The sequence below is a fragment of the Callorhinchus milii genome, unplaced genomic scaffold, assembly GCF_018977255.1.
Source record: "Callorhinchus milii isolate IMCB2004 unplaced genomic scaffold, IMCB_Cmil_1.0 Scaffold3, whole genome shotgun sequence".
Classification (NCBI taxonomy): Eukaryota; Metazoa; Chordata; class Chondrichthyes; order Chimaeriformes; family Callorhinchidae; genus Callorhinchus; species Callorhinchus milii.
This window is the reverse complement of record NW_024704744.1, coordinates 44,236,820-44,258,753: the sequence shown is the minus strand read 5'-3', so window position 1 is coordinate 44,258,753 and position 21,934 is coordinate 44,236,820. Positions and strand designations below refer to the sequence as shown.

General features: G+C 40.9%; 1 protein-coding gene across 1 annotated transcript in view; it reads left to right on the top strand.

The window, feature by feature from the left end:
* Positions 1 to 953: 953 nt before the first annotated feature.
* Positions 954 to 21,934, top strand: part of LOC103185162 — a 50,779-nt gene continuing 29,798 nt past the window's right edge. The window contains exons 1-2 of the mRNA XM_042332873.1: positions 954 to 1,341; positions 5,221 to 5,454. Coding sequence (XP_042188807.1) covers positions 1,273 to 1,341; positions 5,221 to 5,454 — 303 coding nt within the window. The 5' untranslated portion in view covers positions 954 to 1,272. The remainder of the gene's footprint in view (positions 1,342 to 5,220; positions 5,455 to 21,934) is intronic.

Sequence of the window (21,934 nt, the reverse complement as noted above, 5' to 3'; positions counted from 1 at the left end):
GGCCTTTCAGTCCATCATGTCTGCTCTGATGCTGTTCTCCACATGATGTTGTTCTCCTTGTCTAATTCCATGCTCCTGCTTGTACCAGATATCCTTTTACGCCTCTTCTGGGTCCAATATCTCAGGTCCTGCATTACAAGCCAATGCGAAAAAATTGCCAGCTTTCAGGTAATAAGACTCATTCAATATATTCTATTCTGTGACACTTAACCCCTCACAAATACACACATGCACGCACACTTCGCTCCAGTGAGCACGAGGACACAGTTGCTTCTAAAGTTCCATTTGATTGTTATTGCTATTCTTTTGCCAAGCAACTAATGAGGATGAGGCGATGATACCCCACACACTCCCTACAGTGTTGCAGTTGTTGTTTTCGACTATCAAATAATAACTGAACATTCTGAGTAATGAAGCATATTATTAAGATGGGATTTTTCACAGTTATGAAACTGAGGTGATGCGAAACTGCAGATAATGGAGCATCTTTAATTAAATGCGACTCTGAAAGCTGTCTCGGAGATGTGTTTGTGAATAGAAAAAATGACAGGCTAATAAGCTGCACGTTAGTCAGACTGAATATTTGATGGCATTGCTGAACTCTGCAGCCCAATGTAATAGTAAAGACCTGCTCATATGCACTTATGCTGATCTACAGTTCTCACAGGAACAATCAGGAGGTTCTGCTAAATGAATGAATCATTGAAGATACATTAGTGAGAGGATACATATATCATTTGAGTCAACCTGATGACAATTTGGGAATTTTCCACTAATGAAGTTCTTGTTTTCCTTCTCCTGCCAGCTTGTTATTGTTGTGCTCGGGTTATCCCCTGGGGCATGAGAGGAGCCCCTGAAGAAGACTGAGGAGCAGGTTCTTTCTTCAGTGAGAACACAGCATTGCAATGCAGTGCTCAAGAAAGCTAGTGCTGCTTTCATTTGCATCTGCCTGTTAGAGAGCGTGGCGATGAAACCATTTACTGGCACATCCCCATTTGCACAGTGATTTTATTTCATAATGAATTCTATGCAGTGACTTACCAGCCTGTCACTGTGGGCTGAAGAGGGGAAGAGAGACTGATGCAATACAGGCGAGAGGAGGAAAGAACATCACCTGGGCTTTAGGGAGTCCCAGACTATCAACTGCCAGGTACTTATCTTCATTTCACAAATTACTCTTGGTGCACATAATGGACAAAGCAGATGAACTGACTAAGCAGATTTTATCCAGCTGCTGGATGTGAAGCACTGCTCCACTGCAGGATTCAGAAGATGAAAAACAAGACGATAGCTGGCTTTTCTGTCACCAAATGCTCTGCATTTCAGTTTTTCAAAAAACGGGTAAGGAAATCTCATTTGTTTTTCAATTCATATTTATTAAACTGCGGATTTGTTCAAGGGGCCGATTAATTCAGTGTCATTGCTTTAATTTGAGATTTACAATATTGGATCATCCTGGCTGGGTAAATGTCAGGAGATAGAGTTACAGAAGGCTTAGTATTAAGTGTCACTTAGAATGTAGGAACTCATTTCTTTTCTTTGAGATTTTCAGACATCCAATAGGACAGAATATTATTATTTTGAAAAATCTATTGCTACCTAATTTAATTTCCGTGCGCAAATTTTCCTTGGAAAAATCTATTTTACAGCTTTGGTATCCTCTTGATTTGCAATATCTTGTTTTACAAAACAGCAAAACATAGGTGATTATGTTTGTAAGATCATTTATTGTTCTACACATGCTTGCAATACCAAAACCTTGCAGGAGCAGGAGCTCAATGGAAATTAAAATGTACAATTTACTGCAGTTTATTACTCCTAAACAGTCTGTTTCATTGATGTATTTCAAAACATACTTAAAACGAAACCACCTTCACAAAACAGAGCATTACATTTGTTTGAAAGATCATTTATAGTTCTACAGATGCTTGCAATACCAAGACATTGTAGGAGCAGGTTTATGTGAATGTCCAACTGTATTGCATTGTGAGTTACGTCATATACTTACTCTCCCTCTTCAATCCAATGTCATTGTGTTTCACGCTGCAGTATTTATACTGCTCGAAGAATTTCATTGGCAATCGTTTACGCCAAATACAGACATTTAAAGGGGTGATTAATTCACTATCGAAACTGAATTTTTGCAAACTATTATTACTCCTAAACAATCTGTTTCATTGACGTGTTAAAGAAACATGTTAAAAAAAACTATTCATACAGCTTGTTTGTATGGCACAACTTTTTGTGTCATTCACAGAATCAATTAGCTTCTGTTTTGGATTAAAACAGGCAGGTATCGTCAGGTGAATTTGTAGGAATGTGTGTTATTTAGATTGATTAGTACAACGCTCAATCTGTCCTTTTCACGGCTGGCCATTAAGGTTGCATCTTTGATATGAAACATCAAGTAGCACAGATTGCTTATGGGCTGGATATCATTCCAGTACACATGATTCATGGTGCTGTGGTGGAATAGTAATGGAAAGGATTACACCTTTAAAAATGACAATTGTAAAAATTTCTATGTAGACAATGGCATTTATAGCCACAGAGAAGATGATAGTTCCCTTCTCTGGAAAAGGAGTTTCATGACTGAAATGTATTGTACTTTTGGATGCATTCATGTTAATTTACAAAATTGCTCATTTTTTATTAGTATTACCTAGAAAATACGCAGTATTTCCTGTGAAGCGCTATGAGATGTCCTCCTGATACGAAAGACCTATATCAAATGTAAAGGATTATTCTTATTCTATTTTTTGTATTTGTAAATTAAGTTAACATATTAATATATAGTGTGGCCGTACATCACAAACCATGTTTTATAATACAATAGTGACATACGGCTATTAATCATTACCAAAACAATGTCTAGATCCCTGGCTTCCAAGAACATAAAGTCAAGCTGTCTCTGTTGTGAACACATTTTGTGTAAAGCCCATGATAGCAATCATCAGCTACAAGGCACAGCTGAAGACCAATTTATTTTTAAATCCCCCTGATGCTCCTGACTGAAAACAATCACAGGGTTGAACCTCAGAGTTTAATTTGGAGATGCTGCAGTTTTTAAAGCTCTGATTTATTGATCAGAAACAATCACCAAGTGAGCAGTTTGAAAAATATCTTAATCACTCCTGCTGCCTGCCAACATGAGTCACGTTAGCAAGACTCACTATTTGGATATTTAAGGCTCAAGAGAATGGATTTTTAAAATTATTGATAGCCCACCCACACATCCAACAATCAGAAAAAAATGGTAGTCAACCATGTGACCCAATTACATCAGTTTGTAAAGGAGACTCTTGCGTGGTACAGCATATGCCTTTTTAATGGCTCCTGCATCTTTGAAGCCTGTAACATCTCGACAGCTCGGGAGAAAAGAACATTAAACATCTCAGAGAAATTTTACTGGAGCAGAGTGCAACAGATACTAGCAGTCACAGTGAAGATCTAGCAGTTGTAGTGAAACAACAGCAATAACTTGCATTTATATAGTGCCCTTCATGCGGAGTAGCATCCAGGAATGGAGTGTCATTCACAGAAACAACCAGCTTCTGTTTTGGATTAAAGTAGGCAGGTATCATCAGGTGAATTTGTAGGAATGTGTGTTATTTAAATTGATTAGTACAACACTCCAGTGGCGGAATCTGACAATGAGCCAGGAGGAGAGGGAGGGAGGAGCTGACCTTAAGCACGATCAAAAAGTATAGTCTTTAGGCGGGATATGAAGGTGGGGAGGGAGGGGGCAAGGCAGAGGGATTGAGGGAGAGAGTTCCAGAGTTTCAGGGAATAGCGCGGCTCAAGGCATGGCCACTGATGGTGGAGGAGCGAGGGACAAACAGGAGGCCAGAGCCAGCCGAGCGGAGGCAGCAGGCAGTGGAGTTGGGGATAAGCAGGTCAGATAGGTAGGGAGGTGCGAGGGCATGAAGGGATTTGAAAATGAGTGAGAGGATCTTGAAATCGAATGGAAAGGGACAGGGGCTGTAGAGTCAGTGTTGTAACCTCTGCGGTCAGTGGTCTACCTCTGCAACCTTCTAACCCCCTACTAACCCGCCCATTCCCTCCGCTCAGCTGGCTCTGGCCTGCTCCACGTCCTCCTACCCACCCGACCCACCATTGGTAGGAGAGCCTTCAGCCACTCTGCCCCCAATCGCTGGAATTCCATCCCCCAGTCACTCCGCTTCCTTATCCTCCTTCATGTCCCGCCTCAAGACTCTCCTCTTCAAACATGCCATCGGTCATCCCCCTTCCCCTCCCCTCCCTTCTCCCTCCCTGACCGCACAAATTGCACAAATTGACTACCAAAATTACCTATAAAACATAGAGTCACTACACTTTACACTGTATCCTGAAGCGCTTTTAGATATCCTCCTGATGTAAAAGGAGCTATATCAAATGCAAGGAATATTAATATTACTGTCCACACTCATGTAACTGAGGAATCCACTGTAGCAGGGACAAACTCTACCAATTTTTAGATTTGTTGTATTTCTGAGCATTCACCTATGGGACATTCCACCTGTGTCCAGATTAACTCTGTTTTCTTGACTTTTGCCCACACATGCTGTCTATGATTACATGCCCAGCCCATAGAATTAAACTACTGTAATAATAATAATTCTTGCATTTGATATAGCATTTTTCACATCAGCAGGACATCTCAAACCTCTTCACAAGATTTACTGCAAAGTATAATGTGTTTGTAGGCAAAAGCAACAGCCATTTTGCACAGAGCAATACCCCAACAGACAGCCATGTAGTGAATGATCAATTTTATCTTGAGGATTGTTGTCCAGTACACTGGGAGAAACTCCCTTCTCTTTTCAAATAGAGCCATGGGATCTTTATTGTCCACCTGAACAGGCAGACCCTTCATGTGTCTTGAGTTCAATGAATCGTATGAAGGACGGCACCTCTCACAATCAGGACTCCTCAGCACTGTACTGGAGTGTCTGTCTTGAGTATGTGAGTTCAAATTCCCGAAATGGGGCTTGAACCTACTATCTTCAAACTCAGAGGCGAGAACGCTACCAACTGAGCAGGGCTAACACCTAACAGTCAGTGTGTCCAATAGAGGAGAGGGAAGAAGAGAGGTGAGGATGAAAAAGATGGCATAACAAAAGGTGGAGTTATACTAAATAGCGTAAGTACAGTACTAACCTGTGTTGCATCTTTATAGACCTACACTAGTTCTGAAACTGTGTTTTTATATATTCACAGGTAAGAAGATGGATGAGGAGCCCCAAGGTCAGTGTGGACAAATATCAGCCAGCACATATGAGGAATTCAGATACATTTGTAAGCACCCCAACTCAAAAAGATGCAGAGCCACAGCTGTGGTGCCAGTCTCATTGTCAAGAATGTCACCTATGTCAAGTAATTGCTAATACTCCAGATGTGGAAGAATGTGCCCACACAAAAGCTAGAAGCTGTAAAGTGAACAATTCAACAAAGGTGAGTTAAATGGTATGGATGTACTTTCCAGCAAGTTATTTTGATAATAATCTCTACAACATGTGCCCACAAGTCATGCTAGCTGCTTGCTGTAGATTTGTCAAACCTCCATCCTTCCTTCCAGTGCTCCGAGACACTATCCTGTGTGAAGGGGGTTATGTAAATGCAAGTTGTGGTTGTTGTTTTTTCCCCACTAAGTTACAGCTGTCTGATGACATTCAGGGAGAGACAGGGACTCTACTATCAAGCTCCTCAATACATATCAAAGGCATATTTTTGTTACAGTGGTGAGATTGATTACCCCCTGGTTTCTAAATCAAACCTACAAACAAACAAAACATTTGTTTTTTTTCACAAAACCTTTATTGAAAAATGAAATCAAACAAAATAGATTGTGACAAAAGATTCCTCATGAAATGGTACTCATTTAGACTCATTGTTTGCTGCTTTTATGCAGTGAGCCGTTTCACAGCAGAACTCATTAAACAGCCTTTTGTCAATAACGCTAGCCTTTCATGAACATTGTTTCGCAGCCGAAACAGAAACCCATTACTGTTCTCAAGAGAACCCAAACCAGCCTGCTTAGAGTTTCACATATATGTCTAGCATATCAAGCCCATCTCATTGCAGCAAAACTGGTGAACATTCTTTTGAAATATGATTCTTAAATTTATCGGGAAGAAAAATATTTAAACTCTGAGGTTTTTTTATAGATGTACCTATTGCAATATAAAAAGGGAAAAAAGAGCCAGCTCCATTCTCAGCAACTATCTTTTAAGCAATTCTTTTAAGCAACTATCTGAAAGATTTAACACCCTCTTACTTATTCCTTTCCACATATGCATTGTATGCATGTTTATTTTATGAAGAGCACAGTCAGAGCTCACTGAATCACGGTTGCCTGTGCCGAACAACACATATGGAATGTATTTTGCAGGGTAAGGTTTTCTTGACCTGACTGTTGAGCATTTATTGGAGCTGAGTCGGCAGTCAGCTCTGTTCCAGCTGTGCAGTGGAATGAATCAAAGGGCAGATTTGGAACACCAGTCAAGAAGTCAGGTCTGCTGTGAAAGAATTAAAGAAGGTCTCATGCATTTTCAGTTTCTTGTCGTTATTGGTAATATGGGATGCAACCCTGCATGAGGGGTGCTATAGAAATGCAAGTTGTTGTTATTGTTACTGCTGTCCTGACAGACTGCCTGTCGGACATTAAATCCTGGATGAGGGCAAATTTCCTAAGTTGAATGTGAACAAGACTGAGGCCCTCCTGATTGGCTCACGCCAGCGCCTCAGCACCTCAGGCTCTGACAACATCAACCTCCATGGTTGCACACTTCAACTCACCAAGCCAGTCAGGAACCTTGGTGTCTTGTTCGACCCTCAACTGTCTTCTTTTCTACCCCACATCCAAGCCATAACCCACTCTGCCTTCCCTCACCTCTGTAACATCGCCCGACTCCACCACTACCTCACCCCTCAGGCCGCTGAAACTCTTGTTCATGCCTTCATCACCTCCAGGCTCGACTATGCAAACGCCCTGCTTGTCGGCCTTTCCAACTCCTCTATCCACAGGCGACAGATAATCCAGAACTCTGCATCCCGTGTCCTCTCCCGCACCAAACTCCGTGACCCCATATCCCCATTCTCGCTCGACTCCATTGGCTCCCTATCCTTCAGAGGATCCAGTTCACGATCCTGGCCCTCACCTACAAAGATCTCCATGGCCTCACCCCACCCTACCTCTGCGACCTCCTAACCCCCTACCAATCCGCCCGCTCCCTCTGCTCAGCCGGCTCCGGTCTGCTCCACGCCCCCCGAGCCACCCGCCCCACCATTGGCGGGAGAGCCTTCAGCCACTCTGCCTTCAACCTCTGGAATTCCATCCCCCAATCATTCTGCCTCCCCCCCTCCTTAGCCTCGTTCAAGTCCCGCCTCAAGGCCCTCCTCTTTGACCATACCACCGCCCTTCCCCTCCCTTCTCCCCCCCTGACCGCAGCTCGGGTCTGAAATGCTGTACACTGTCCAGCACCTTGGGATGTCTTCCCGACATGAAAAGCGCTATACAAATGTAATCTTGTTGTTGTTGTTGTTATTGTACTAAAATGGTTTCAACCCAGATCAGTCAGGAATAAAATGCCACTGGTTGTAGCAAATCTTTCTTAAAGGCTGCCTGGAATTCACAATCACTGGTGAGGTATTCTGTTTATTATGAAGTTTCATAATATCTTTCCTGCCATGACCTCGAGATTGAATTCTCAAGCGCTGACACCACTAATAGTCATTAAAACATTACTCCATATATGAGATACCACTGGTGAATTCGGACATGCAAAATACCAATCTTGTAGAGTTCTTAATCACTCCCAATAGGATAAGAAGATATTAGTGGTGGGTTCTCTTCAAACTGACATAGCTGTTACTGTAAAACAATGCTCCAAACATTTAATTTAAGAACATAAGAACATAAGAATTAGGAGCAGGAGTAGGCCATTCGGCCCCTCAAGCCTGCGCCGCCATTTGATAAGACCATGGCTGATCTTCAGACCTAACTCTTAATTACCTGCTCTATCTCCATATCCCTTAAACCCTCTATTTTTTAAACATCTATCAGTCTGAATCTTGAAGATGTTCAAGGACTGAGCATCTACAGCCTTCTGGGGTAGTGAATTCCATGAATTCACTACCCTCTGAGTGGAGAAATGTTTCCTCAACTCTGTTCTAAAAGGCTGACCCTTAATTTTAAGACTGTGACCCCTGGCTATAGATTCTCCTACCAGGGGAAACAGACCCTCAGTGTCTACTATATCCAGCCCTTTAAGAATCTTATATGTTTCAATAAGATTCGCTCCTCAGTTGCTTGCTGCAACTGCAAACTAACTTTTTGAGACTGGTGCACAAGGACATCCAAATCCCTCTGAACACTAACACTATCTAATCTCTCCCCCTCTAGAAAATAATCTGTTTTTCTATTTTTTTTTACCTAGGTGAATAACTTCACACTTCCCCACCTTAAATTCCATCTGCCACCTACTCGCCCACTCCCCTAGCCTATCTATATCCTGTTGCAATCTTTTTGCATCATCCTCAGAGTTTACTCTCCCACCTAGTTTAGTGTCATCCACGAATTTAGATACGTTACATTCAATGTCCTCGTTTAGATCATTGATGTAAATTGTAAATAGCTGAGGCCCAAGCACTGATCCTTGTGGCACTCCACTAGTCACATCCTGCCAATTCGAGAATGACCCGTTTATCCCTACTCTCTGTTTTCTACCCGTTAGCCACTCTTCAATCCATGCTAATATGTTCCCATTAATCCCATGGGCCTTAACCTTGTGCAATAGCCTTTTGTGTGGCACTTTGTCAAATGCCTTTTTAAAATCTAAATATACTACATCTACTGGTTCCCCCCTATCTAACCTGCTAGATACATCTTCAAAAAACTCTAAAAGATTAGTTAAGCATGACTTCCCTTTTGTAAAGCCATGTTGACTCTGCCTAATCTTGTTATGGTCTTCCAGGAATCCCATAACGACATCCTTAATTAAGGACTCAAGAATTTTCCCTACCACTGATGTCAGACTAACTGGTCTATAGTTCCCCATCTTTTCTCTCCCACCCTTCTTAAATAGTGGTGTTACGTTTGCAATCTTCCAATCAATGGGAACCGTTCCAGAATCCAGAGAATTTTGGAAGATCAAAGACAAGCCATCCACTATCTCAGTAGCCACCTCTTTTAAAACCCTAGGATGTAGGCCATCAGGTCCAGGAGATTTATCAGTTTTAAGACCTGATAATTTACCTAAAACCATTTCTTTACTAATATTAATTCCCCAAGTTGCTCGCTAACATTTCTTCTTGGTTCCCCTCTATTCTTGGTAGGTTTTCAGTGTCTTCTAAGGTGAAGACAGTAGCAAAGTACTTGTTTAATGACTCTGCCATGTCTTTGTCCCCTACTATAATTCCCCCCGTCTCTGCCTGTAGGACCCACATTTACCTTTGACAGCCTCTTCCTCTTTATATATTTATAAAAACTCTTGCAGTCTGTCTTTATGTTCTTCGCTAGTTTGCCCTCATATTCCATTTTCTCCCTCTTAATCACTTTTTTGGTTCTCCTTTGTTGATCCCTAAAGTTCTCCCAATCCTCGGGTTTACTACTCATCTTAGCTGTTTTATAGGCTTCTTCCTTTAACTTTATACTTTCCCTAACTGCTCTAGTTAGCCACGGTTGGGCCACCTTTCCCGAGGCATTCTTATTTCTCAAAGGAATAAGTGCTCGCTGGGAATTTTGCACTATCTCCTTAAATGTCTGCCATTGCTAGATACTGTCAAATCCTTAAACCTAATTTCTCAGTTTATTTTGGCTAAATCCTCTCTTATACCAGCAAAATTGGCTCGACTTAAATTTAAAACCTTTGCTTTGGACTTAACTACTTCTCTCTCTAACTTAATGCTAACTTCCATCATATTATGATCACTTTACCCTAGAGGAACCTTAATTTCCAGTTTGCTGATCAGCCCTGCTTCATTGCACAAAACAAGGTCTAATATGGCCTGTTCCCTGGTTGGCTCCTCGGCATACTGAACTAGACAATTATCCCTAATATATTCTATAAACTCTTCCTCTATCATATTTTTCCCAATTTGGTTGTCCCAATCTATGTGCAGATTAAAATCACCCACAATTAATGTTTTTCCCTTACTACATGTTCTGCTAATTTCCTGATTTATACCTTGAGAGATACTGTGACTGATGTTCGGGGGTCTATAAACTACTCCCACTGGAGATTTCTGCCCCTTGTTGTTACGTGACTGTACCCATACTCACTCTACTTCCTGCTTTTCTGATTTAAAATCTTTCCTCTCTACTGTTTTTATCCCATCCTTTACTAGCAGGGCAACCCCCACTCCTCGTTTACCACATTGCCTATCTTTCCTATACACCACATACCCTGGAATATTTAGCTCCCACCCTTGAAATCCCTGTAACCATGTCTCGGTGATGGCTACTAGATCATACATAATTTGTTTGGATCCTCATACTGTCCTTGTTAATATTTGCCTAATTAAAGTATCCAGGTGTTTATTCTCAGGGCTTTTGACATTCATAAAAGTAACAGTTTTATATAACTCCTGTTTTGAGTTGACTCAAAGCTGGTTGCTGAAAGCTGGTCTTTGGCTATCGAGGTGCAAATCAATCTCAAAAGACTGCACGGGAGCTCAGAATACTAACGTTTGTGTTTGATATTGCATCTTATATCAAACTCTTCATAGAAGTTTACTGTAAAGTGTAGCGATGGTATATTTGTAGGCGAACACAGCAGCCAATTTTCTGCACACTGTACACTTTACAGTAAAATCCTGTGGAGTGCTTTGAGACATTAAACTTGATCAATATGATAAACCACTATATAACATGCAAAGATTATTATTATTAGCAATGTCCCACAAACAATCATGAACTGAATGATCACTTATTTCAACTGGAGGATTATTGGCAAGGAGTCTGAGAAAAACTCCCTTTTCATTTCAAATTGTGCCATAAATTCTTTAATTTCCTTTCAAATTGTGCCATAGATTCGTGGAGTCCTGTAGCTCAGTCGTTAGAGCACTTGTCTTGCAAGCGAGACACCTGGGTTCAATTCCAGGCAGGGCAAAACCTTGGGCAAGTTTCCTTACTCCACACGTCTAATAATAAACCCTCCAAAACAAAACAATAATAAATTGGTCATTTTCAATCCACGACTATTTGTGGGACACTGCTGTGTGCAATTGGCTACCGCATTTCATCCACAAATATACAGTCAATTCACTTTACAGCATATTCTGTGAAGTGCTTTGAGATGACTAGAAGACGTGAAAAGTGCTATATCAAATGCAAGGATTATTATTATTATTAATATCCATGTGAACAGGCAGACAGGACATTGGTTTAATATCTCATCCAAAGGATTGCATCTCTGACAAAGCACACTCTTCCCCAGGACTGCAATGGAATATCAGCCTAGACTCAATCTCAAAATCCTAGTGTGGGGCTTGAACCCACAACCTTCTGACTCAGAGGGGGGAGTGCCATTAGTTGAGCTAGCCTATTGGTAATCCTGTACTAGAATACTGGACCACTCCATTCTATCACAAGCCTGATATTCCATCCTAGTTTAGGCTGTAAAAACATTTTGTCTTAAAATGTAAGTTTGTGCAGAATTGTGGAGAATTCTTAAATTCCTTCTTAATTCTGAACCCAATTCCTTTTATGAACTGCATAAAATTAGCTTCTAAATTAAGACAGAATTGAAGAATTTCATACAATTCTGTACAATATTAATCTCAAAACAAAATTGTTCCATAGGCTAATATTAGGTGGAATTTGGGACCTGACATCTCAGGGAAATGTATTCTGGCAGGTTCCACTATAAAATGTCTGAGAATATTGATCTCTGAGGGGCTGAAGTAAAACAGCAGATTCCCATAAGTACCCAGTACTGTATTCCTAGCCAATGATTCTCACGAGCTGGTCTACCTACGGCAGAGATTATTATTTTATATCAGTGTGAGGTGAGTGGTGGAGTGGCATAAACTCAATCTATCCAGTGGCGCACAATCATATTACACAGTATATCAAATAAAAGGGTTCTGAGCCTCTCTTTCTTCCCCCATTATATGAACAACACAGATGCTGAGATGAGCACTGCGAAGCTCTATGAAGTCTTAAATGAAAGCAGCACTGAAAAAAATATCACCCACACAATCCTTATTGGTCAGGCTGTATGCCATGCTTCATTACCAGGAGTGTTAAATACCATACAGATGAGACATCTACTGGGTAATGCTCTGTGTGCTTTTAATGGCATTTGACATTTTATTATTATACGTTAAGATAGAAAGTGCTGATGATAATAATAAGGCAAATAATTGGGCTGACAATTGCAACATGTGATAATTATGTCACGCATCATAAACTTCATCCAGTTGTTATTATTTGTGATGGCTTATTAAGGGTGCTGTATTGAGTATTAATAACACTGCAAATCTTGTGCAATAGCTCACTGTTAATTATATAGGAATAATATAAGTCAGGAATCCTGTAGTTTAGTGGTTAGAGCACTCGCCTCGCAAGTGAGAGAACTGGATTTGATTCCTGGGCGAAAAGTTGGGCAAGTTTCCTTAGTCCACACGCCTCTGTTTACCTAGCAGTAAGTCGGAACCCGGTTGTTAGTCGATTGGCGGATCGCTTTTCAGGGGATAATAATCCCTAAAAAAAAAAAAAATTTGGTCACTCAATCCACGACTATTTGTGGGACACTCCTGTGCGCAATTGGCTGCCACGTTTCGCCCACAAAATATGCAGACAATTCACGTTACAGTATATTCTGTGAAGCGCTTTGAGACATCTAGAAGACGTGAAAAGTACTATATCAAATGCAAGGATTATTATTATTGATATTATAAACCACTGGTAATCACTCTGAACAGTTAATTTACCTTTATACTTACATTTTCGACCACACCTCTGGTCACCTCCCCCTTTACTCTGTGTCCAGTTTGAGTCACTCCACTTCAGGAACAATGTCAAGTCTATAGAAGGGATGCAGAGGATATTTACTAGGATGATACCAGGCATAAGTGGTTTGGCCTATGAGCAGATATTAGAGCAACTGGGACATTTTCTGCTGGAACAAAGTTTCAGGGGTGACCTGATAGTGGTCTGTTAGATTATGAAAGTTTTGATAAAGTCAATAAGGAGAAATTATTTCCACTGGTTGGTAAATCAGTGGCTAGAGGACATCAATTTAAGACATTAGTAAACGAAAAAATTGGGAGATTAGAAGAATTTTTTTCACACCCAGAATTGTTAGGATATGGAATGCCCTGCTGGGAGCAGTGGTTGAGGCTGAATACATATTAGCTTTCCAAAGGGAACCAAATAGATATCTAAAAAGAGTAAACTACAGGGGTATGGAGAAAAGGCACGTAAATGGGACCAAATGGATTGCTCTTTAAAAGAGACACAATGGGCTGAATGGGCTTCCTATTTTATGTAAATTTATATGGTTCTGTGGTTCTATGTTCCCATACATTTCTGTTGCAGGGTGGAGAAGTTGGAGATTCAGCACACTTGCTATTTTCCATACCATTGCACATATCACACTGGTTCTAAGCCATGCAGTTTTAGCTGGTTAGACTCCATCAGTACTCCAACACATACTTTAGGGTCGCCTGGCGTTGGTTCTCACCAACCTTTGCCTCCAGAATTAGGTAAGCAGGATGTATCTCTGCAGAAAATACAAAATACTACAGATGCTGGAAATCTGAAACAAAACAGAGCGAGCTGGAAAAACTCAGCAGCATCTATGGAGAAAGGAAGGTGAGTCAACTTCTGACGAAGGGACCCGAAATGTTGACTCACTTTCCTTTCTTCATAGGTGCTGCCTGATCTGCTGAGTTTTCTCAGCTCTCTCTGTTTTCGTATCTCTGCAGTGTAGGGAGAGAGTGCATATTCCATCCAGACATGGAATTTCCAGGTGTAAGTGGAATTATCAGTCGGGTTTGGATCCTCTGAATCGATGGGATTCTGCACGTGTCAGACACCTGGCTGACAATAAAAGCTGTATCTGCATCCCAATGTCAGTCACGTAATTGCCCTGTCACCCAGGAAGTAGCAATTGAACATCCTGGAATCATGTAACTTTTAATAAGGTATTCATGATATGATTCAAGACACAAAAGTATCTTCAAAATAATTTTGAAACTTGTGAAAGGTGTACCGTGACAGCAGTGAAGTTCTTTATGAAATAGTGTGTTGACCATGAAAGATTCCTGCAACACTGCATAGGTGATACACCCTGTGGCTTCTCTGTTGAATCAGCATTGTTAAATGTTTTATTGCTTAATGAAATAACCCCATAATAAACTCTTATCGTGTTATTGCAAAATACTATTTGAACACCACATAGCATTTTTTGGGAGGGGAAAAGAGGAGCTGGGTTTCTCAGACAACACTCTAAAACAATATACAACATACATGTGAATTATCAGCCGGTAACCTCCCTCCTCCCTAAACTCTAGCACAATAGTTGGACCTGAAGCAGACACATTGCGCATTGAACTGCCAATGAGCTGGATGACAAAACAACTCAACAAAAAAATCATACTTACGATGGTATCTCACTAACCTACAGTGCAATGCATGGTTGGCTTTGAGCTCAGCCATTGTGATAGAGATTGTGGCGTGGGGGGGGAGAGGGGCCAAAGCTACAGATTGATTGACAATAAAACATTAGTATTTTTTAAACACTCTGTTAATTAACACAACACAGTCAGAGTTTCTACCCTCAGACTGTAGGAAAACAAGTCTAAAATAAATGTTTTTTGTACAAACACACAGATACAGAAGGAGACATGAAAGCTCCAAAAAGAGAAATCAGAGAGACAGATACAGAGCTAAGGCAGAGAGGAGGAGAAACACATGCACTGTAACATCAAATATAACTGGACTTTCATTCTTTTGATACTTTTGTTGTGCAAACCAGAAAATCAATTAAATATTTAAAGTCAGGAAAAACATTCTAAAATAAGGAAAGGCTTGATCTTGATCTGGGATAGGTTTAATTTTCTCCTCAGCTCATCTTACCCAAGCATAATATATAATTTTGTACTGAAATTCTAAGGTTGTGACGACACTGAAACATTTCAAAGAGCAAAGTGTTCAGGCCATTTTGAAGAGAGGAAAGATCTGGTCTCTGTAACTACTGCAGCTTCTGCGTTGAGTTGAATAAAGAAACTCTACTGCTCGCCAATCTTAGTGTGATCCTGGTGTTTGGATGACCAGACAGGCATCTGTTCCAAATTGCACCGATTGATTGAATGGTCAAAAAAAATCAAACCTTAACTGTTTATTGTAAGCTAAAAAAAACAATTTCCCAAACAAAAAACATCCAAATGAAATAATTGATCATTTTTAAATATATCTATATAAACTTTGCAGTTAGAGAGTGTGTTAAGTATTTCATTTGGTTTAATACTTACTGTATTTTCAGCGTTGGATCTGGTGAAGGGCAGCAAAACGTATTCTCTTCCTAGACCCCATAAATGCTTTTATCTAACTTGAGACCAAAGCCTAAAGGCCTCAGTGTCAAGCCAATTTAGCCAATCTGCCAGATGAAATTGACTGCATGTGTGTTTGTAGGTATACACCTTTCTTTCTCGCCATTTGAACCCCTCCAATCCGGCTTCTGCGTTGCCCATAGCACGGAAACATTTGCCCCTGGTCAAAGTCACTAATGACGTTCTGAACATCTGTGATCAGAGGTCCCTCTGCCTCCTTGTCCTACTTGACCTCTCTGCTGCCTTCGACACTGTCGACCACTCCATCCTCATACCCCGCCTCTCCTCTTTACTTAATCTTCACGGACATGCCCTTGCCTGGTTCGATTTCTATCTCTCTCACTGTCTCCACTTTGTTGCCTCTAATGGTTTCTCCTCCAGCCCCCATGCTCTGGCTTCCCCAGGGCTCTGTCCTTGGCCCTCTCCTCTTTAATATTTACATGCTCCCCCTTGGTGACATCATCCGCAAACATGGGGTCAACTTCCATATGTATGCAGATGACACCCACCTCTATCTTTCTGCCTCCACCCTCAACTCCAGAACCACTGCTGTCCTGACAGATCTGCCTGTCGGACATCAAGTGCTGGATGAGGGCAAATTTCTTACAGTTGAATGTGAACAAGATTGAGGCCCTCTGGGAGCATCAACCTCCATGGTTGCACACTTCAACTCACCAAGCCAGTCAGGAACCTTGGTGTCTTGTTCGACCCTCAACTGTCTTTTCTTCCCCACGTCCAAGCCATGACCCGCTCTGCCTTTCCTCACCTCCATAACATTGCCCGACTCCGCCACTAGCTCACCCCTCAGGCCACTAAAACTCTTGTTCATGCCTTCATCACCTCCAGGCTCGACTATGCAAACGCCCTGCTTGTCGGCCTTCCCAATTCCTCCCTCCACAGGCTGCAGATAATCCAGAACTCTGCAGCCCGTGTCCTCTCCCGCACCAAACTCCGTGACCCCATCTCCCCCATTCTCGCCCGACTCCATTTGCTCCCTATCCTTCAGAGGATCCAGTTCAAGATCCTGGTCTTCACCTACAAAGCCCTCCATGGCTTCGCCCCACCCTACTTCTGCGACCTCCTAACCCCCTACAACCTGCCCGTTCCCTCCGCTCAGCCAGCTCCGGTCTGTTCCGCGCCCCCTGACCCATCCGCCCCACCATTGGCGGGAGAGCCTTCAGCCCATCTGCCCCCAACCTCTGGAATTCCATCCCCCAATCAGTCCGCCTCACCCCTCCTTAGCCTCCTTCAAGTCCTGCCTCAAGACCCTCCTCTTCGACTATGCCACTGCCCTTCCCCTCCCCTCCCTTCTCCCTCCCTGACCGCAGCTCGGGTCTGAAATGCTGTACACTGTCCAATGCCTCGGGATGTCCTCCTGACGTGAAAGGCTCTATACAAATGTAAGCTTCTTGTTGTTGTTGTACACACTCTGTGCATGGGTGTGTGTAACCCATAAGAGATATATGAGTACAACCATGGTTGTTCTCTGTCTGTTAGGTTCAGACTGTCAGCTGTTGGGAAAAATGAATCCCAGGTTCGGTCAAAAGACTCGACAAATACCAAATATGGCATGACACACTTTTGAATGCTTTATTTCGATACCCAACAGGTAATATCAATCATACCATACAAAGAAAAGCAATACTAGAATACAATGATTATATCAAAGTTTAACGATTATACTTGACTATATTATATTAAAAACACATTGGTTACATGCAGTTAAGAAATACTCATACTACCAATTTAAAGGAGTCAGCAGCAGCAGTTCTTTGTCTTCCCTCTCTTGAGCCCAAGCAGCTTAGTGGTATACTCACAAACTTAGGTGACCCTCTGATCTCTGCTCCCAGGCTGACTATCTCCCTCTTGAGTCGTCCTGTTCTTCCAACTATTCTCATCTGGAGGTGGGCTAGTTATAAATAATAATAATAATAATAATAATAATCCTTGCATTTGATATAGCGCTTTTCACGTCGGGAGGACGTTAGTTATACCCCTTTTCCAAGTGTTCTTTTCCTAGGGCCGCTCTACCCATTTCTGATACTGTCACGTACTAAGGTTAGTCAATCATTTGGCTTGGTGCCATCCTGACTTGAGTCTCCATGAGGTCTTCCCTTTGTCCTGTCTAAGCCAAAATGATTGATCAGTTTAGGGCTGTATCTGGTGCTCGCTATTTTGTTATGTGGGATTGTTAGTACATTCCTTTTAAGTGAATGGTTATCTCTTATCAGTATCCTGGGATGGTACCAAGGTCCTCCAGTTTAAACAACTTACTCGTTAGTTCGCTATTCTTGAGGGTTGCCTTCGGTTGTTTTGCAGGCCCCATCAGAATCTTGAGACTTATTGCTAAGCAGAGATTCTGTGTCGGACGGTACCTTAAACCGTTACCTCTGTGGCTTGTTGTTATCTACTGATAAGTGGTGACCTCCTGCCCTTTTCCAAAGCTATCTTGTTATTCCTTAAGAAACAGAGAAATCAGATGTGTCCTATCCCATGACCATCAACATTTCACATAAAATCACACATTTTATACATATTCGTATAACATAATCCTGAATAATATTCCATTATAAATTCCTTATATTGTTATATTCCAACACACCTTTACGACCTTCCTTTCTTAAGTGCAGTTAAATCATGCCGGCTTACAGTTCCATGGGTGTTTATAGTCCTCTAGTCCCTCTTTCCGCTGGCTATTCTTCATTAATGGGTGTCGACAGAGAGTGTCACTATGACCATGATTGTGTTATGTGTCTTCAAATCTGCATGTGGAAAAAACAGATGTCATTGCTGGTGAAGACCCGTGTGACGTGTTTGTAACTTGGCTTAAAATTGTATTGACGACATGTTATTAAATTAAAAACGATGCCTCATCACTTCCTTAGCAGCGCACTATGGACATCGTACCATGCCACTAATCAGAGGGCGCAGTAGGAACTATTATATCCGCATTGCACAATCATCACTGCACCACAAAGCTGTAAACATGACTGTACTAAACACAAACACAACAGAATTCTTGGGGTGAGATGCTGGAGAGACATTGTTGTATAATTTCAGGAACTATTGTTCTTAAGATGGAGATTTCAGGCAAGCCTGAAATGGCATTTAGTCTTGGAGCTGTAAAACTATTTAATATTAAAATTTGTCCTTCGGATGAGATGTGAACTGTGTTTCTTGAGGTTGACCTTCAAGATCCTATGTCACTGTTTGAAAAGAGAATGGAGTTTTTCCCAGTATCGTGGTCAACAATTTCCCAAATAAAATTGATCATTCACTTCATTCATAGCTGTTTGTGGCATATTCCGTGGATAAATTGGCTGCCTTGTTAACCTACAAAATACACATTCACTTCACTTTTCAGTAAATCCGGTGCAGTACTTTGGGACATCCTCCGAATTGAAAGGTGTAATATCAAATGCAAGAAGTATTATTCTTCATAATAAATTTATGATCACGTAGAATTATGGATAATTCATGTTTTCAGTTTCAGTTGAGACTGAATTTAAGATTTTTTCATAATTCTGTGTAATTTTCAATTTTAAGGCAAAATGGATTTACAGGCTATTTGGGTATTTGGGTTAAAAAGAAGTTGATCAGCTCTCTCACCCAGCTCAACCTGTAAGTACCTGTTGATTTAATTTAAGGCTTTGGGTGTGTCATCAATTGATTGCTTGTAGCCAATAAATAGTTTGAATTTATAGTATTCTGAGTCATCCGTGTTTTACTCATCAATATAAACATGGTACTGGTTTTGTCCTCCCAACTTGAAAAACAATAATAATACAACAACTTACATTTACATAGCACCCTTCACATTACATTACATTACATTTATATAGCGCCTTTCGTGTTGAAAGGGCATTCCCAGGTGCTGTCATCTTGGGTCCTTGACTCAAGTCACTGCGAGATTGGGTATAAATACCAGCTCCGTGACAAGCTGTTGAAAGAACTTACAAAAAATCTCCTTCAAAATTAAGGCTGTATTTAAGAATGTAGCAAATTCTGTATGCTCTAAAAGACTTGGTTAATGAAATAAATGTTAAACCCCTGTGGAATTTCCCCCAAACAACAATGTGCCCCCAAACAGTGAAACATGTTCTGATTCTGTTTAGATTCTGCTGGGCTGCTGTGTGCATTGTCTCTTAATGGTAGAGCATTGTATGCTCAATGGGGAGGGGAGCCAATGATATCATCTAACCATAGACTTCCTGAATAGAATAATGATTCCATACTAGTAACACAGAGCAGTGGAGTTCCAGGTACTAGAAATATAACAATAGAGCCAACAGATTTACATTCAGATTAATTCCAACCCAAATCAGCGATGGTTGGAATAAAATTTGAATACACTATGGGATGTAAAATACAATGATTGGCAATAGGAATATTTTTTAATAAGAACTTTGAGTCACGAATGAGAAATGCTTCTGGTATCCGAAAGTACGTTATGCCACTCCTTGGTAACTCCCCTCTGACATGAACTTTAGTACTGTCGGATCAGGGTTCCCATGGATTTGTGTAATGTGCTTCTAGTGCCTATTCACAGCTCAAGGTCCTTATCAAAAAAAATCCTGAAGAAATTGCATATTTCAAATGCAATTCAGGTCTGAATCCAAAATGGCAGATCCTCAGAAATAAATTTTCATACCCATGTTCAGAGGTGTAGTGTTGGCTGTTTCTCCCTCCTGTTTATGCGTGCTGGGTTGTGGTACCAGCATAATTGCTGAAAACCAGAAAGATATTCTGTTGCCAGGAGGGAATGCATCTCTAAAGGATCTTTAAGGGAAGACTCCAACAATAACAACAAATTACATTTCTATAGCGCCTTCACATTAGGGGGTCCTGATGTCACATGTGAACATAACAAAGTGTGGTTCACATGTGAAATTATCTACTGCACCCCTGGAGTTTCCTTACTGAAATTATATTAATCAGGAAGTCAGAAACATCATGCTCAGATTAGCATAAAGGGGGCAAAACTATTTTCTGGACTGTAACAAAATTCCATATTCCTACTCTCAAAAGAACATCACCTATAAATACACAGTCACTGTACTTTGCAGTAAATCCTGTGAAGTACTTTGAGATGTCCTCGCAACATGAAGGCATTATATAAAATGTAAGGATTATTATTACCACTGCCAACATTTTTCAAAATATCGACAAAAAGCTGTGGATGCTGAATCCATTCAAATTTTCAAGATTGAGGTGGATAGATTTTTGTTAGATCAGAGTATCAAGGGATATGGGGCAAGAGGGGGTAATTGGAGTTGAGGTACAGATCACTTATGATCGTATAGAATGGCGGAACAGGCTCGAAGGGCTGAATGGCCTACTCCTATTCCTATATTCATCGTTTGAATGATATTGAGACCACAATTAAAATAAATAACGAAATCTGTAGTGGTGTGACCCGAGGCAAATCCTCAAATGGAAAACATCAGAATCTTGGTCTTACACAAAACTATTCACATTCTTAGTGCATCTGTCCCTTTAAAAATAGCACTGCACAAATACAAAAAGCCATCCTGCATGTTGATACCCTCTGTACATAGACAAAACCACTTTGCAAACTATGTCTCCCTCCATTGGAGTCTATTCTCAGTTGAAGATGATGGTGGCTGCTTTTGTAGACTGAGCTTAAAATTTGTCTTTTTGTCACAGGCCAAAACTCAATGTTTTTAATGAGTTAAAACACTGCACAGTGTTACTCAAGCTAAAACTCATTGAACTGTGGCTGACTCAGGAAGTCCTTTGGCCCGACCTATAACATAGAAAACGTTCAACCTTTTATACAGATGTGTCATCCAAACGTGGACTTTATCCTTCTTTATTGGTCCTATGTTTTCAGGCACAATTAAGTTAAGTGATTGAGTTTAACTAACCATAAGTCCTAGGTTTCCATCCAAATCACATTGCATGACAATGATAAAGTGCAGCTTGGTAAAACAGTAAAGTTTGCATAAATAGGAATGAGAAAACAAATGTATAGTCGCAATGCATGAAATTATCATTTCATGCACAATCTCTGTGCTGCATCTAAAAAGTTTGCTTCTAAATGTCCAAGTATACTTTGAGTACGTTGGTGATTTTTTTTCAGTGGCTCTAAAGATGACAGACGTGCTGCCAAATAATAATAATAATAATCCTTGCATTTGATATAGTGCCTTATCATGTCATTGAGACGTCTCAAAGCACTTCACAGAATATACTGTAAAGTGAATTGACTGCGTATTTTGTGGGGGAAACGATGTACGAGTGAGTTACAGATACTGGCAGTGCTCCAGTATCTCACCCAAGTCAGCAATTTTTATATATGAACCTGAACAGTGAACGTTAGTGGCTATTGAGCTACATTAAAGAGCAAAATGAC